At 37.8% G+C, this 18,968-nt stretch overlaps 1 protein-coding gene across 3 annotated transcripts in view; it reads right to left on the bottom strand.

Moving 5' to 3' along the window:
• Positions 1-18,968, bottom strand: part of MYO1E (myosin IE) — a 249,712-nt gene that overhangs the window by 17,591 nt on the left and 213,153 nt on the right. For all 3 annotated transcript variants that reach the window (XM_056809198.1, XM_007479659.3, XM_056809206.1), the window contains 4 exons: positions 15,882-16,028; positions 11,431-11,588; positions 8,347-8,439; positions 5,850-6,054 (listed from right to left, as the gene is read on the bottom strand). In XM_056809198.1, the coding sequence (XP_056665176.1) occupies positions 5,850-6,054; positions 8,347-8,439; positions 11,431-11,588; positions 15,882-16,028 (603 nt within the window). The remainder of the gene's footprint in view (positions 1-5,849; positions 6,055-8,346; positions 8,440-11,430; positions 11,589-15,881; positions 16,029-18,968) is intronic.

The following is an 18,968-nucleotide window of genomic DNA, read 5'->3' as shown; positions in this document are numbered from 1 at the left end:
ACATCCGGTATAAGCTCTCTGGCTTCAACAGAGATATTCACTCAATTGTCCTTTTATAAGGTTTTAGAAAAAGCTCAGCTGTTAAGCCAAAGTATCCTCTCTGTCAGAGACATTATTACATTAGATTTCAGTTCAAAAAGAAGAAAAAGACTAATTCTTTAGATGCCAAGCCTCCTGTGCTATATACAGTGCTCTGCACACAGTAGGCAGTCAAACCATGCATTTTGATTGGCTGATGAATATATGAAGATGCCAGTCTTCCTGTTAATGGCATAGGCAGTGGCTGAGATAATGAGCTCACATCTGTGTGATCCTTGGCCTCATTGGAGATAAAGGGTATCCTGTATAGCCAGGGGGCACTAGGCAGCTGAAGGCTATATGTGAGCCAGCTGGGTGAAGATACAAAGTTCCCAAATTGCTTACATTTGGCTGACAGATGCTGCCATCTGTCCAATGTATAAGCCTGTAACTTGCAAAGTGGGCAGGAGAGACTTTTGGGGGCTGCCAACATTAAAACAAGAAATGAGCAGGAAAACGAGCAAAGGGATTTAGTTTTTTTTTAATTTACTATTTAGTTTTCATGCCCCGACTACCTTGGAATGGCATGACATGAATAAGAGATGCAATATGCAGCCCCAATATTCATGCCATTAGCCCCTGGCAATAGTAGCATCTCCCATTGCTCTCTGAAGGATGGGCTGTGAAGCACAATTGGAGCTTTGGTGATTTACATGTGCATAACTTCAGGTTGTATCAGTGCAGGTTTGACTGTGTCAGTGGCATCACTTTACCAACAGCATTACAAGGAAAAATCCCTTGGTTTGATTAAGCAAAACCCAGTCAGAAAATAGTCACTTTCTAGCATAAGCCATGGCAGAAGACAATAAAATTATGCCATAATATCTGGGGAAACAATCTTGAGAGCCTGTTCCAGGGGGAACTAATGCAAATACCTGCTAGTTACACTTTTCCCATCTGTGTAACACTGACCACTTCTCAATGGAGGATTGGAAGAGAAGATGGCTAATCATCCAGTGGAAGTGTTTTTGATGTCAAGAACTGATTTTTCAAACATCTTAGAAATTACATTTCAAACATCTAATGCCCAGTGGACTTACGCGTCGGCTATGGGGGGTGGGGGGGAGAGGAAAAGAAAATGATCTATGTCTTTAACGAATAATGCTTGGAAATGATCAAATAAAATATATATATAAAAAAAAAGAAATTACATTTCAATATAATAAATTTCCTTTGCAATCAGTTTGATGCATTTAAAAATATTGTTCTGAAAATAAGCTTCATCAAATTGCCAAAGGTATCCATGATGCAAAGAAATATAAAGCCTCCTTTATGGCTTTTGGAATAGGGGAGAAAGTGCCAGAGAAATAAGAAGGTTAATGTCTGGATTCAGCCAATTGAAGCGAAATTTTAAATTCAAATGAAGTAAAGGTTATTGCTCATTTGGGAGAAGGATATAAAGTAGAAACAGCTAAAGATGCATTTGTGAGCTATTATCACTAGGGGCAAAAGAAATGCATTTGAGTCTTAGCTTAACTTGGTAGTCATGCTTTCTACAACTAGCTATGCTGCTTCTTCTCTTACTGGAGGCATATTTGAAGTCTTCCCAGCATGATAGAACCTACAAGAGTGTACAATCTATTAGTATAGCCTTCAAGAACCCAGGGTGACTGCTATGCCACAATGAATCTTCAAAGTGGGTCTTTATGGAGAATCAAAAATTTGAGGACATCAATAAGCTTTCTTTTGACTTTTAGTACTCTAAATGTGAGATCTTTGTATGCAGTGATCAATGAATATACATGACCTTGGAGCAACTGAATCATAGAAATTCTTGCTATAAACAAAAGCAGAAGAAAGAAGCTGCAGCAAAATGGTACTCCCTGGAAATATAATGAAAAGTCATCTGGGTAGATTTTAGTATATTTGTTCACATAGGCAACAAGAAACTTTATTGCATGAGATATTGTATATCCTTATGTATTGTAGTGCTGATAATAAACGCCTGCTGAGAGATAACCATAAAAATACTTACAGCTTGTTTGACAACATGCTAGTTGAGAAAGAAGAGAAGCTCTTTGAAGAACTTGATATAACCTTTTAAATCAATATTTCCTTTGTGATATTTATTGAGTTCAAAGACATAGAAAGGCTAGATGTATGTGGGATAGGATAGTTCAGGAAAAAAGGAATGAGACTCAAAAGACTGGTAAAACACACAAAGCTTCATGCCTCTGTAACATGAATATTTTCTTTGAAAAAAGAATCGACAGTCCTCAGACATGGGTAACATCAAATGACACCATAAAGAATAAAAGAGATATTTTCACAGAAAGGAAAAGACTTGTTTTTGATATGTATCTATGAAAAAGCTTTCTGTGTACAGTCAGACCATTAACTTGACACAGCTAAGATGAGAATTAGTTTTTAAAAAGAGAAATAATGAGAAAAAGATATGATGTATAATTGATAACTCAACTATTAAAGGAAGTAATTGAAAATAAAAATGAGAAAGCAACAACAAAAACAATGCAGACAATGGTTATAGTAATTTTATTGAGAAATTTCACCAATGTATATTAATTGTTATGATAAGGAGAAGAGCTCAAAAAGTGCTTTAGTCAGCAAATGTGATTTACTTGCCCAAAGGAAGAGATGAAAGCCAAATGCAATACTGGGTTAGAATATAAATTAATTTGCAAGATCTTTTACAGAGAAACATGGATAATTATGAGAAGTACTGACTGTTCCAAAACAGCAAGAAGCAATAGAAGGTAGAACCAATTCAAAGAAATCCTGGCAAGATATCCAAATAAGTAAAATCACCCCAAAAGCACATGAGAAAGAAAAAGAAAAGACTATTAACGAGAAAAATGGAGATTTGTAGAAAATGATTTTAATAAAAGTGTTTTTTTGTCAAAACCATTGAAACTCTGTTTTAAAAGCTTTAAATCTAATTTTAATGGGTTAAAGTTCATTTGAACCCAAAACATAGATCCAGCTATGCTTCTGAGGGGCTAGAATTGGCATGAAGCCAGAAAAAGAAGCCAGAGAAGAGACCCATAAGATCCCATTATGCTGATGGATTATGAAAAAGCATTCAATTTGGTAAAACACCAACTCATAGACTCCTTTATAAAATAAGGTGTCTCATTTATGCATCAAAATCATCCAAGATTCCTTGGAACCATACAAATGGGCAATGAGTTGGGTCCATAGAAGAACAGGAAGAGAAGGAGAGAAGCTTGAATTTTTTTTTTTTTTGGGGGGGGGGGGATAAAACTGTAAAGTTGCTTTAGATTAGGAACAGACCTAACACTGTCACTCTGCTAGTTAAGGTTTATTGTTGGGAAGCAATGAGACATTCATAGGCCATTGAACAATTAACAAATGGAGGTTTATTTAGCTCGAATAGCAAGGATAGGCAATAAGGATAGAGCGGCATTTTAACTGTTATGATGAGACCCTTCTCCTCTCCATATGGAAAGGTGGCTTCAACAAGTCAGATTCTGGTCTTCTGATTTATACCAAATCTAAAAGTCCCTGTCTCATGTGGGTGGAACCTTCCATGTGCCCTTCAGTGACCAGTAAATCACATCAACACAGTCAGAAGAGTCTGCCTTGAAGGTGTGCTAAGGGAGGCAGAGTGTGAGGCTAGTCCCAACCCCAAACTCCAGGCAAATCAAGTCCTTTCTTTGTTGCTTTTAGGACCTAACTCATGTTGCAGGGGGCAGAGCAGGAACCTGAGCCTTTGATAGATGCCAAGTTTCTCATGAAAGCAAAGGCTTGTTTTTTTCAGTATTAACATTTTCTGGTGTTTCATGGTAGCAAGACCCAGGAATATAACTTATTCTAAAGAACTATTGATGAGTTTTACATGGCCATGGAGAAGTGCATGGTGGTTAGGAGAAAGCTGCCACATATAACCAATAAAGAATCCTGATGAAGCACAAGATGAAAGAACTCATCAAGGAATTAAAAGAAAAGAAAATGGGTATGAGACATGAAAAGTGGATGACCAGAATGATCCATTTATACTCTTGCAATATCTGGAAAAATAAAGGAAGTCCTTAAGCATTTTTGGAGAACCATATGTGTTTAACTTTTATAGGAATATGAACAGATATAGATATAGATAAGTAGCAATCTCTACTTCACAAGGGATCTCCTGAATCAGTGAGATCAAAGGTCTCCTTGAGGATATTCCAATTAAGCCATAGGAAGTTAAGAATCAAAAACTTCCTATTAGTAACTGGGCATGCTCTATTTTTACACTATAGACATATAACTCTACCCAAAGCACAAGCTCAGAGAGGAAAATCCAGCTATCTTTGTGCTAAAATAAATGGTAAATATAATGAATTCAGAGAACGGTGGGAAAATCTATAGGAACTGATGTAGAACCACTGTGGAAAGAAACCATTATTAACAAGTAGCCGAATGATGATTAAATGTAATTACCAAACTTGTTCATGAGGAAACATGGTTACTTCTCCTTATGGAGGTTGGGGAACCACAGATGAAGAAAGTGACATATGTGGTCATGCACACATATAGTTAATTGTTTTACTGGGGGGAGAGTTCTAGAATACGTGTGGGAATATCAGGAAATGAATGATGTTTAAAAAAAAGTCATCCAATAATCGAATCACTTTGAAACTAATGATTACTTTTCCTTTTGACCACTTGACTAAGAATCAAGTGAGTGAAGTTCTTAGCCTTTTTACTGATTTACTTTGCAACATAAGCACTTCCCTTTCTTCATAAGTAAAATAGGGCAAATAATCCTTATCTCTTCCTACTCACCAGGAATTTTGTGAAGCTAAAGTCAAATAAGGGTATCTCCTCAGGAATGTCCTAAATGCACTAACACTGCTGGCATCTCTGCCTTGTCCCTTATGCAGCTAAAACGCCTTTGTATGATATACATATACAACCAGCAGACCATGATTTATGCTCTTTGGAAGATTGAAAGGACCCACTTAACACCAAATTAGTACCTTAACTCAAGAACAAACTGAAACAACTTCCAAATCAGCCTCATTTGTGATGACATTGGAATGGAACATGGATCTTTTTTATTTTTTTGAAAAACTTTTCCATGTCTTAGAATCCATACTAAGTATAGGTTCCAAGGTAGAAAAATGGGTAGGCAATTGGGGTTAAGTGACTTGCTCAGGGTCACAAAGTTAAGAAGTCTCTTAGGTCAGATTTGAACCTAGGACCTCCTATCGCAAAGCCTGACTCTCTGACCACTGAGACACCTGACAGCCCCTGAAATATGGACCTTTAAAGACAATTCTAAATCACAATTCAAATTGTATCTACTCTAGTAGACCTTTCCTAGTGTCTCCAGCAGCTAATGCCTTTTCTTTTCAGATTGCCTTCATATACTCTGAATATATGTTGTATGTACCCAGATAAGTTATGCCTTTCCCATTGGAATAGAAGTTTCTTGAAGGCAAGGATGATATTTTGCCTTTCTTTTTATCCTCAGTGCTGGCACCAAGTAATCATTAATAAATGCCTGTTGATGGATAAGATGTATGTGTTTGGCAAGGTATTTAATATCTCAGTGCTTTAGACAACTCTGTGACACTGTAAATATCAGGGAAGGTGCCATCTTGAATTAGTAGATGTTACCTCAACTGAGAGTTCTTTGTATCACTTAAATCACAATGTCTGGTCAATACTCTCTTTATTATGCCCAGACGGATACTTTCCTGAAGGGAATGTGGTATATGAAGACAGGAAAAAAATATTTCAGAATTTGCATTGCTATTGAAGGAAGTCAAAATGCCTTCTTGAGTAAGTGATATGTAGAGACTCACCCAGCAGCTCCTTGATCTGGGACCTTTAAGAAGTCCAAACTTTCAGGTTGCTGGGAAACTCGATCAGAACCAGTTGAGTGTTGCCGAGGTAAGGGTGGACGCACCATAGATGTGTAAAGGGTTTTCTGATTGGACCTGGTGTTTCCAAGTCCCTGGGAATGAGGGGCAAACTGGGACGTTTTGATAACTCCATTTTGATGATATCCTAGACAGAAAGAGAAAGGATAAGGAGGAGAAAACGCTGATTAGTTTTTCTGACTTTGGTTATTGTAGTCTATCCCTCTTTCTAGAAGTGTCTAAAGGACCTTCCATAATTTAAAATGCTCACACCCAGCTCTCAATGGATGCACCCAATTTTTGAGGATTGATACAAATCAGGCAGTTACTATCTTCTTATATTGGCCCTACAAAAGCATTTGAACAATAGGGTATTGGAAGTTGGGATAGGAGGAAGTCTGGGCAGGACTGCACAACAATTGCAGCTGTTTGGTTATATGTACTCATGTGGCCTAACAGAAAATAATAAATGGCTATTTCTTAAAAGGGTTGGCCAAAAAAGGCAGGCTAGTGGGCAGTTGTCTAATCAGCAGGCCATACGTTTTCTCCTGAGAGCCAAATTCCAAATTTTCTTTAGAGGTCACTCTTGTTCTCTCTCTCTCTCTCTCTCTCTCTCTCTCTCTCTCTCTCTCTCTCTCTCTCTCTCTCTCTCTCTCTCTCTCTCTCTCTCTCTCTCTCTCTCTCTCTCTCTTAAATGAGTTTGAGACATGAAGTGGCAAATATCCTTTGCTTCAATCTCTTGGGACTGGGGGAAACTATCTGATCCAAATACAAATTAGCTGTCAAGAAGATCAAATTTCAATCCTATGTGACTTCTATTCATTGAACCTATGCCAGTCTGCTTTTTCTTGGTCTTTCTCCCATACACAATGAGGGTCAGTGTTATTCTGCACTTGGGCCTCCTCTGATTCAGCTTCCTGCTCTGGGGTGGAGAAGAAACAAGGGGCAGTCTTAGGCTGGGATTACTTGGGTTGGTTTCATCCCCTCTTAAACAAATTTATGGAAGCCAGGAAGAAAATACACTTTGGTGTTCACATGATGCTTAAGGAGATGTAGTTTTTGCTGAGGCATCCACTTACATTTGGAAACTCGTTTCTGTTTTCTTCTCTGAAAAACTGGTGGAGGGAGGTTGGACTAGACAATGTCTCATATCCCTTCTAGCTCTTACAATATAGGAATATTTATTGTTTCCTTCTTTTCAACATCTTAGAGAAAACTTTCTTTTCTAAATAGTGACAGGTCCCAATATCTGTGGGACTTTTTGCAAAGGGAGGTGGGAGCCACATCTCTTACATTCACACTCAATATTCAATAGAATGCTGAAAACCCTTACATAACAAGGAGCAGTTTAAGTATCTGTCCTCTAAGATTCTTTTAAGAAAAGGTTGCATTTATCTATTTGAGATAATTTGGGTTCTTCTGAAGAAATCCCTTAGAAATCCCAAACTTTCCCAAATTTTCAAAAGTCCTTGTATATTTTCTAGAATTAAATTAGGAAAAAAATTAAAATTTTAACAAATTTTTATTTTGGAAGGGGAAGGTTTATAATACATACATTTCTCAACATGTCGTTCCTTTTGCCCTGCAATAGAGCCACAACTTATAATAAATAAAAGGCAGGGAGAAGGAATGAATATTTATCAAAACTAACCAATACATCCAAAAAAAAAAGACTGACATCATATGGAATGTTCCCCACATTCTTCCACTTCTGCAAAAAAATGGGGTGAGTGGGAAGAAGGCATTTTCTTATATTTCTTCTTTGGGGGCAAGGTTGGCCATTTTAATTTCACAGCATTCAGTTTCAATTCTGAATGCAAATAATGGAAAAGGCCTAGAAAAATAGTGGATTCTTTTCAAATATTAATCAGATTCTTTAAGGAAAAGGATTTGATTTTATTTTGGAAGAGTGGTATGTTAATTTTTATTTTACAAGAAAAGCAGAAAACATTTTGGTTATTAAGTTCCCCAAAGCCTCTAAATTTTCTGTCACTATGTTTTAACCCTCTGGACTTTGTAGGTTGCTAGAAGGGTGTAGTCTCCTGGGTAATGTTTGACTAAGAATGACTCTTTCCTTACTTCTTATTAGGGCCCGTAAACTGTGAGTAGGGTCTTAGTTGCTGGGTGGGAATCTGGGTGCGAAGAATGAGGAATTTCTTCCATTTTAATTAATGGAGAGATGTTTTCCTCCAGTTAGATAATGAAATACAAATAGTTAATTCAGCTATAGAATTCAGATGCTACCCAAGTGGTCAATGAAGCAATAATCTTATGATCCTGGGGACCATGTTCCCAAATTTCCAAAGTGACTCAGTAAATAATGTGAGTATATTCACTGATGGTTTTTATTCATTAATGAAATTTACAGATATAAGAAGAACATATTTATTTGGACTAACTAAAAAAATAATACTTAAGTAGGAGAAACAGGTCTGCTTACCTGGAGGTGGGGGAGCAGCTCTCATGGGGTAGCTTGAATTCTGAGGCCTATGAGAATAACCTCTATTTTGGGTAACACTCCTTCTGGTGGGGCCTAAAATGGATATAAAGAATAGCATGAAGTTAGGGAGTGGAAGCAGGAGAATGTTGCTTGCTGAATGAGCCAAATAAATTCATTTGATTTCCAGAAAGAAACATCTGGAAGAATTTGTGACCAAAATTCCAAATGAGTTTGCAAAGGAAGAAGGTATTAGTAGCACTATATTTTTAAATACATAGACCACAGAATCCTAGCTCTGCTACTTATGATATATGTAAACTTCAACAAGTTTTGAGAATTCTAGTCTTTTCTTTCATCAAATTTAACTGGCTGTGGTATAAGGCAATGGAAGGAAAGACTGAAGTATAAATAGAAACTCTGCCAGCAAATCTGAAGACCAAAATGATTGTATGAAGCTATTTGTGGAGACTGTCAAAAGAGAAAGATAGGAACAACTAGGTGTCTTCAAGGTTTGAGTACCAAGTCTGGGGGATCTGTGTTCAAATCCAACCCCTTACACTTCCTAGCTGTGTAACTATGGGCAAGTTACTTAACCCCAATTACCATGTCCTTGCCACTCTTTTGCCTTGGAATCTATACTTAGTATCACTCCTAATAGAGAAGGACAGAATTTCCTCAGAAGCTTTCACACTCTTGATTTCATGTAATATAACAACTGGGAATACGAAGGTTCATTCATTTGACCATCAGAAAGCATTCCTGCTCAATTATTCTCGATATGAAGTAAAAATCTTTAGTACATATTCCAGAAAAGTGTATACTATTTTTTGCAACTGTTTTTCATGACTTTACAAACACACACACATACACACACAAATAATGTATATTGTATTTCTTCCTTTCTCAATAAGTGGGGGGAAGAGGGGCATGAAAGAATTCAGAACTGGAAATTAAAAAAAAATAGTAAAAAGTAAATAAAAGTCAAAACATTAATTTCAAAGTTGTCTTGCTTATTTTTGTCTCCTGTTGAAGTTCTTTCTGTTTACATTGCATTTTAAAAAAATACCACCCCACTGCCATAAGATAGATGACATCAACCGAAAAAATTATTGACAGTGGAATAAAAGTACTCTCCTGGTAACCTAATCTTGGCATTGTGGGAAATAGCTACCATGTACCCCTTCTGAGAAATAATGAGAAAACAAAAAAAATAAATAAACAAAATAAACAAAGTATTATTATATGTTGATAGATGTTGGTCAAAAAGTTTAGGGCGAACAGGATGCAGAAAGATTAATGGTCATCTCAATTACCTGCACAAGCTTTCTTAAGGAGGCAGTGAGCTAAGTCTTGAAGGTTAGGCAGGATGTGATTAGGAGGAAATGACTCAGGGAATCAGGTTGGGGTCCATTTCAAGTGAAACAAAGATAAAGAGGCAGGCATAAACATTGTCTCTGTGGGGGTAGGAGGGAAGAGGGCAGCCTGGTTAGTCACTGGGTATGTTTAGAGGAGCTTCAGGAAATAAATGGCTGTATAATTATAGCCGGGAGGGTGGTAGGATGGTGAGGAGGGCTTTGAGACACAGTGACTGTGCCTGGTTTTAATCCTACTTCATATGAGACCATTATGATGGTCCCTTTTGAAGTAGAATGTTATAATAGTACAATTTGTGGATTTGAATCCTGACTCAATACTGGGCCAGTAACAAATTCTCTTAGCTTCAGTTTTCCCACATAGTGCATGAAAATGATCAAACACTTCAAGTGGTTTTGTTGAGCCTCGAATTAGATAGTGTATAGAAAATACTTTGCCAACTTCAAAGCAATATATAAATATAATCATAAAAATACAAGTGCATGTTAAGGGGAGGTTTATTGTAGTGGTCAAGATGAAGAAGTTTTGAGATCTGAATCCTCCTGTAGGGTGACAACCAGGAAAGCTATTACTTCCTTAATCTATAAGGGCTTGGTTGTCTATAAGCGATAGGACAATAATTGGATGGGCTCTTGCAAAGAGCATGCTTTTGGGTTGTGATGTTACATGGTGGGGTCATAGGCAGGAATATGAGATTTGAAGTGTCTGGTTCAGAAGGCCTGAAGAATTTAGATCATTTAGAGAGCTAAATTAACACAGGGGACTCTGCGACAAAGTTGGATTTGGTTCGTAGCATGATTGGTGGAGCTAATGGAAACATTAGATAAAAAGAAAATGGGCAGGAAGCCAGGGATCAAACGAATGATAATCCATTCTCATGGCTAATTAATAGGGTGCACTAAAATAGAGATAGCTCTTATATAGAGGAAAGAGTGCTGAAGTATCACTTTTGCTAATAATGATAATGTTTACATATGCTTTAAAGTGTACAAAGTCCTTTAGATAAGAACTTATTTGATCCTCATGACAACAGTGTAAGATTGAAAATTTCAGCTGTTATTACAATCCCATTTTATTGATGAGGAAACTAAGGTACAGAATGGTTAAGTGTCTTCTCAGGTTAGCATGACTAGTGTCAGATGTGGGCGTTGAACCCATATCCTCGTCAATAAGTCCAAGCTTGAGTCACTGTGCTTGACATGTTAGAGCTCAATTATACGATCACAGAGTGAGAGTTGGAAGCATCATTGAATCCAATCACCTCAAAATAGTGACGTGGTTGGGGTCACACAACTGTCAAGTATCTGAGGTAGGATTTGAACCTAGGTCTTCCTGATCCAATTTTCTAGTCCATGATAATGACAATAACATTTACACTATTTCAGACAGTTGACATCAAGTGCTATACCATACGTATAATTCTTCTGAAATCATAAAGTGCTTTATATGGGAAGCATTATTTTGCTGTGTATAATATACTTATGGGAAGTAAAACTTATAAGCATATCATTATTTTTCTTGAATCAGTCTGAAATATGCTAATTCAGTTAAATCCAACCAGATGTGTTCAACATGAAAATCCCGAATAAGAAGCTGATCATTGGGTCCCTCTTGACACTATTATGGGTTATAGATATTATAGAGATCACTAGAAAAAGAATGGGTTAAAAAACTGAGCAGAAGAAGAGGCCAGGGAGAAGACACACTTACGGGAATTCTTGGGTAGCCCTGGTCCGATGCTGACCTGCAGCACTTTGTTACTGGGCTTGAGAATGGCAAGGTCTCCAAAGCCTTGGTGGAACTGCACCTGGCGGGAGCCCCCGGCACTCCATGGGCCCCAGGTCTCCTTTTTCAACTTCAGTTCAAGCCTGTGACAAGCACATTTACAAAGAGGGTTTAAATGATTGAGAAGAGGCAGTGCGGCATTGTGGATAGAGAGCACCAGGAAGACCTGGCGTCAAGCCTAGCATCAGACACATACTGGAAGTGTGACCTTGGTAAGGCTGCCTCCAGATAAACTCGGGCAACTCTCTAAGACTATATGTTATGGAATACTGACCACAGGGAGAGAGTCTTGTTTTACTGGAAGTTCCACACTAGTCCATACTGCTCCTCTGCCTTATAACTGTTACTTAGAATTGGTTAAGAATTAAGAAAAAAAACTAAACAAGTTCCAGATAATAATGAAATGACAGGTAAGAACAAGAACATGAAGGACAACAAGAACAAGAACAAAAAGAACAAGGACAAGAAGAGCAAGAAGAAGGGCAACAAGAATAGCAAGAACAAGAAGGACAACAGAAATAGTAACAAGGACAGCAAGAAAAACAAGGAGACGGACAAGAGCAAGAACAATAATAAGAATAGCAACAAGGACAATAAGAAGGGAAATGAAAAGAACCACCCATTTTGTATCATGGAGCCTTGTCACTGGGAAGCCTGTCCTGTCCTCACTAAGAAGTTGAGCTGAGGTAGTAAAGTTGGCAAGCACTATGGGGGAATGGTCTGGGGTTCCTAAAGGCCTGGTTGGCACTTCAGCATCTGCTCAGTGCCAAAAGTAGAGGCATTCTAGCCCTGGCCCTTTGGATTCTGGTTTCTGCCAGAGTGAAAAACAAATAGGGCAAAGCAGAAGGTGCCAACATGATTCTGTCCTGAGATCCTCAAGTGAAAATGAGTCATGTGGTGTTGGCTGGGTGGTTGGTATTGGCTAAGTAACATGAGGCCTTCGGATACTAAGTGTCTGAGTAATAATTTGAACTCATATCTTCCTGAATCTAGGCCAGGCACTCTATCCACTGTACCATCGAGCTGGTGCCCCAAATTATGAGAAGCTGCCACACTATACAAGTTGAGGATCAGATTTAGACCCCTCAAAGCACAACTGGAGGTTCCAGAAAAAACATATCACTTGATTTTAACAAGTCTTTTATTAAGCATCTTTTGTAGGTAAGGTGAGGCAGCTAGATTGTGTAGTGGATAGAGCACCAGGCCTGGAGTCAGGAAGATCTGAGTTAAAATATGACCCCAGACACTTATTAGCAGTGACCCTGGGCAAGTCACCTAACCCTATTTGCCTTAGTTCCTCATCTGGAAAATGTAGACACAATGCAGTAAGAAATGGCAAATCACCCCAGTAACTTTGCCAAGAAAACCCCATGGATAATATCCATGAGGTCATGTACAGTTGGCATGATTAAATAACCATACAACAATAATGGATAAGGTAAAGGCATTGTGGTATAGTATAAAAAGAACCAGACTCAAAGCCCTAGGTTCAAGTCTTGCCTTTAATACCTATCATTGTGGGATCTTTGGCAAGTCATTTTCAGTGCTCCCAGTGGTTCTCTTTAGATTTTCCATGGCAGAGATAATGCTGACCTCAATTGGTAGAGAGGGTTTCTTTATCTTGGAATTTTCTGTTCCAGGGAAAGCAATAGTCCAGGCCCTACCTTCTATGGATAAAGTACCTCAGTAGGGAGGGGATGGACCATGTCATGTAGAATAAGCTAAGTGGACTGGTCACCCTTCTTTTTACCTGTTATTAGATATGACCAACAACCTGCTTTCAAGAAGCTTAGACTCTAATAGGGACAAGGCCACTTACAGTAATAATTAGACCATAAGAGACCATGGGATGAATGCAACTAATACCAGGCAAGATGTGATGAGAAACCAGGCTCATCTGGGAAGATAAGGATTTATTTATTAGATGCTTATGTGCCAGACTCTGGTTTGGGTATGAAAAGATGCAAAAATAAAACAAAATGTTTATTGCTCAAGAGCTGTTATGCTCTATCAGAGGAAATAATATATGCACAGAGAAGCAAATGAGGCAGAAAGGTGGAACCAACAGTAGAGAGGGTCTTTCCTATGACAAGTGATGGCACAGGAGTTAAGTTTTTTGAGATTCTAAGAGTAGAGGTGAAGGGGAGGGAGGCCATTCTGGACATGGGCCACAAACTATGCAAAGGCAAAGATTGGGGAGACAATGTTGGTATGGAGACTCATTTGATTGAACAATAGAGTATGTGGAAGGAATACAGTGCAATCATCATGAGAAAATGGGCCAAAAAAGCTGACTGCCAAAAGTATATAATTTACCCTATTAGCCCAAATATAATATGACCCCAAATATAGTGTGAGCCCAAGTATTTTGAAGGGTAACTTAGAGAGAGGAAACATCCATTTTATTGTCTTCTTTTTTTTTAATTACAAATTTCTCTTAACTCAGGCACCTTACATACGAAGTTTTTTCAAGGTCTTAAAAACAAGTTAAAGAAGTTTTAAAGCCACTTTTATTAAATGTATTACTTTTATGGATACTACTGAGAAACTACCTTCCAATATTTAACCATGTTCTTCTTCCTCTTTTGTTTAATCACCTCCCAAAGTGGAAACATCAATCAAGTCACCCTCTTCTTCCCACAATTGATATACAATATTTAAAAAACCCAAGCACAATGGTCTCGGTGGAGATTTTGTCCCCAGTAGTTTTGATCCTGTTCCCTAAAACAGTGACTGATGGTTTCTTTATTTTTCCCCAATGGTGTAAATTCATGGTTTCTAGTCAACTTCTACTCATTATAGTCTTTCCTCAAATGATCTTTGAAGGACTTATTAATTACTACATCTAACACTTGTAATTGCAGAGTCATTTCTCCTGGAATAACAACTAGGTCCGTGTGCATTTCAGCAATTTTCTTCTTCACATTTTTAGTCAGGTGACCCTTGAACATATAGAGTATAAGTATTCCTCTCTGATGCAGTAATGCACCCAGATGCCTGCCCCAGACCACATTCAACCCATCTAACACAAGTTCTTCATTTATCCATTCCTTTTCCTGCACACAAAAGATTACTCCTGATGGTAACTACTCCTTAGGTAATGTTTTACACCTTAAAATTACTTAAAAAGGCAGTTTTTGGCCATCAGCAGTGATCACGGTCGTTCTAGTTTTCTCATTTCTAGTAGTTTTAATTAATACTGATTTGGTGCCTTTGTATTAATGGTGACATTTGACGGAATATTAAAACAAACAGGTGTTTGGTTGGCATTTCTCATCTGCCCCAGGAGATAGCCATGCTTTTTATATATGCTGAGGCCCACAATATACAACTTATGGTTTCAAAGCTGGAAGTGCTTGAATATACAATTTTCAAAGGTACATATTGGGGGGAAAATGCCATACTATTAGCTTTGGGTTAATACAGTATTCCAGAAGCAGCAGGGAGCCCCTGAAACTTCCTAAGCAGAGGAGTCATAAGAGTTTAACCTATTGGCTTTAGGAATATCATATTCATAGTAATATAAATGGGATTGAGGAAAACAAAGTCATGAGATAGGGATATCAATTAGGAGGGAACATAATGCTGAGTTGTGAACCTTGTTGATGGGAAGGATGATTTGTTGTACACCAGAGGAGTACTTTGAACTTCCGTAAGGGAGGAAATTCAAAAGAGAAGATTTTTTGGGGAAAAGACAGAGTTTTGACCATGTTGAGTTTGAGATTCTCATAGAACATCCAGTCCAAAATCTCTAAAGGGTAATGAGGGATTAGCAATCAAGTCTAGCTATAAAGATTCCAACCATCAAAGATTCTGCTTTTGCTTAGAGGCCAATACTGAGTTTCCAGAGGAGAAAAGGCAATGGGGAGACAATTAAGACAATTGAGTTGTAAAAGGAGTGATGGTCATGGTGGCATTATAGAAGAGACGGGAAAGGTGATAAATGGAAGTCAGGAAAACCTACTTAGGAGCCTAAAAGTCTGTTGAGCAAGCATGGGAATGGTGAGGTGAGGCTGTATTTGACAGATGTTGTAGGTGTAATAGCTGATTGGATGGGTGTAGTGAAAGAGAGAGAAGATTCTGAGGTTTTGAGATGGAGATACTAAAAAGATGGTGATACCATTAACAAAGATAGATATTTGGAGGCTGCCATGCAAATTCTATTTATTTCCCAATTTACTTTGCTTTTACCCCAAAGTTTCAATTATCATTCAGTTGGCTCTCACGGGAATAATGGAAGGGAATAGGCAAAGAATTCAGTCTTTTCAGAGATTGAAGGAGTTAGGGAATTTGTCTTGCTTTCCCTGCCTCTGTGGACAAGGAGCCATCCCTTTGGTGGACTCATAAAGACTTGCTTCCCAGGCCCCGCAACTTACGTATTGCTGAATTTCAGAGGTAGTTGCTTCTGGGTTTTCTCCTCATAACGCTTTGCTAGGAGACTTAGGAATTCTGTTTTGAAGACGGATTCAAGCAAACTGTCATATTCTTGTTCATGGAGAATAAATATATCATCTTGCAGTGTACTGTGAAGAAAGTAGACAAAAGATCAAGGAAGGGAAGGATTTGCCCTTCTGATGATAGTATTAAATACTATTAAAGATACTATTAAAGAATCTCAGATCTCTAGTTGGATGGAACTCCAATAGTCATATTGTCCAATCCCCTCAATATCAATCAATCAACAAGACTACTAAGTGCTAGGCACTGAGAATCCCATGCTGAAAATGAAACTTCCTGGCCTCAAGAATTAAATTCTTATATTCTATCAGGGGAGATAATATATCCACACATATAAAATATGTAAAATATTCTCCAGACATTCTTTTAAAACCAAACCAAAAAACAAACAAACAAAAAACTCCTTCCTGTAGTTTTTTTTTTTGGTGAAATTTTAATGTTACATATTTATTTATATCTGATTCCCCCCTTAGGAGGATATTATCACTATGTCAATTTATTATTATTTTTAAATTTTTATTGAATTAGTTAATTTAGAATATTTTCCCATGGTTACAAGATTCATGTTCTTTCCCTCCAAGCAATTCCACTGGGTTTTATATGTATCATTAATCAAGACCGATTTCCATATTATTGATATTTGAACCAGGGTGATCATTTAGAGTCTACATCCTCAAAAATATCCCCATCAACTCATCTTACTGTAGTCTTAAGGGCTAGGCAATTAGGTTAAGTGACATGCCTAGGATCACAAAGCTAGGAAGTATCTGAGATCAGATTTGAACCTAGGACATCTTGTCTCTGGACCTGGCTTTCTGTCCACCAGGCCAACTAAACTAGTTGCCCCTTGCCAGCCAATCTTGATCCATTCTCAAGTCCCAATGGAATTTGGCATCATTAATTAGCAATTTTTATGCTACCCATATGCAATACATTCTGCTTTTACGATCTTTGATAATGTAAAACAATCCCTCCCTCTTTATAATACTTGTAAAATTTGCTTTTTAAAATAAGTTGGCAGTGTTATGCCATGGAGGGAGCTCTGGACAAGTGAACCAGATTCCATCCCTAGTGCTAGTAGTGAATGTGACTTGGGCACATCACTGTGCCTCCCCTGGGTCTCAGTTTCCCCCTCTACAAAGCAAGGAACACATAATCTCTAAGGTCTGCCCTAAAATTTTATGAACTACATTTCAAGATCTGTGGCCTTAAGATGAATAAAATCAGAAATAAAAGCTCAAGATACATAATGTTCATAAAAGAACCTTGTTAAAATGTTTTGCTTGATCAACCAATAAGGAAAATCCTGGTTATCTTGGATCTAAACATAGTATTTCATTAAGAAATAAATCTTTACATACATACACATGCAATTGTGGAAGTGTCGATAGGGCTGGAGTCTTACTTAGTGAAAGGAAATAGTTATCCACAATATCACAAAATGTCATAATAAAACAAAAATTTTGATCACAGTTATGACATTCAACACAAAAAGAAACATGCAAAAATAAATAAAACAACTTTTCAGAGATTAGTGTTTGGCATTTTGAAACACTTTAGAGTAGACGTGTCAAACATGCAGCAGCCTCCCATATCCAGTAGCACAAATCAGACTGAACTATAATGGGGGATGGGGGTGGGGGGGGGGAGCTACATGGCTTAGTGAATAGAGAGCCAATCCTGGAGATGGGAAGGATTCAAATTTGATTTCAGACATTTACTAATTGTGTGACCCTGGGCAAGTCACTTAACTCCAATTGCCTACCCATTATACCTCTTCTGTGAGAGAATCAATATTTAATATCAATTCTAAGGCAGAAGTTTAAGGATTTAAAAAATGCATTTGGGGAAATACATATTAACATATGGTTCTCTAAGTCAATATGTATGATTTAGTGTCCTCCACTTCTATTTGAATTTGATACCAGTGCTTTTGGGCAGCTAGGTGGTGCATTGTAGATAGAGCACTGGGCTTAGAATCTGGAACACTCATCTTCATGAGTTCAAATCTAGCTTCAAACAGTATTGTATGACCCTGGACAAGTTACTTAACCCCATTTGCCTCAGTTTTCTCATCTGTAAAATGAACTGGAGAAGGAAATGGCAAACTACTTCCATATCATTGCCATTAAAACCCTAAATGGGGTCATGAAGAATCAGAAATGACTGAACAACAACAACCACTGCTTTAGAGGATATCTAACTCAGCCTATCATTTTTAGAGATGAGGAAACTGAGTGTCCGGATAGAGAAGTGACTTAATGTCAAAACAGCTAACAAGTAAACAGAGCCAGGATCCAAATCTATTGCTTTTTTTCCTTGTGTGCTATTCTACATTCCAAGTAAAGCACCAGAGAAATTCAAGCCATACTTATAGGGCAAATTCATGTATTGTCTAGACTGGGTTTGTTTCTATGGATAAATAATGATAGCTAATCAGTAAGTTGGCATCTTTGTGGTACAGTGAGTAGAGGGCCAGGTCTGCAGTCAGGGAGTTCTTCCTGAGTTCAATTCTGGCTTCAGACATTTATTAGCTATGTGTCTCGGGGCAAATTACTTAACCCTATTTGTCTCAGTTTCCTCAATTGTCAAATGAACTGGAGAAGGAAATGGAAAACCATTTCAGGATCTTTGCCAGGAAAACCTCAAATGGAGTCACAAAGAGTCAGATATGACTTAAATGAAAAGCAAAAAAGTAATTTAGGCAGAATGTCTAGTTTGATTATCACAATACCCCTGCCATTATTTCTACTTTACAAATGAAGAATTTGTGGCTCAATGAGTTTAAGTGATTTGTCTAGGGTCACACAGCAATCCATGTCAGCTTCTGAGGTAGGATTCAAACTCAGGTTCCAGTGACTCCCTGTTCACTGTTACAGCCACACTACCACCTCCTGATGAGTTAGAAGAGACAACCATCATGGAAGAAGAGAAGTGAGGGAGGCTGAGATCCAACATGGCCTTGAGAGAAACAGAAATGGAATGATTTGACAAGGGTTTAGGAA

This window comes from Monodelphis domestica, chromosome 1, assembly GCF_027887165.1.
Source record: "Monodelphis domestica isolate mMonDom1 chromosome 1, mMonDom1.pri, whole genome shotgun sequence".
In the NCBI taxonomy this organism is placed as follows: Eukaryota; Metazoa; Chordata; class Mammalia; order Didelphimorphia; family Didelphidae; genus Monodelphis; species Monodelphis domestica.
Note: the sequence above shows the minus strand (reverse complement) of the source record. Positions and strands in the feature narration are given on the sequence as shown.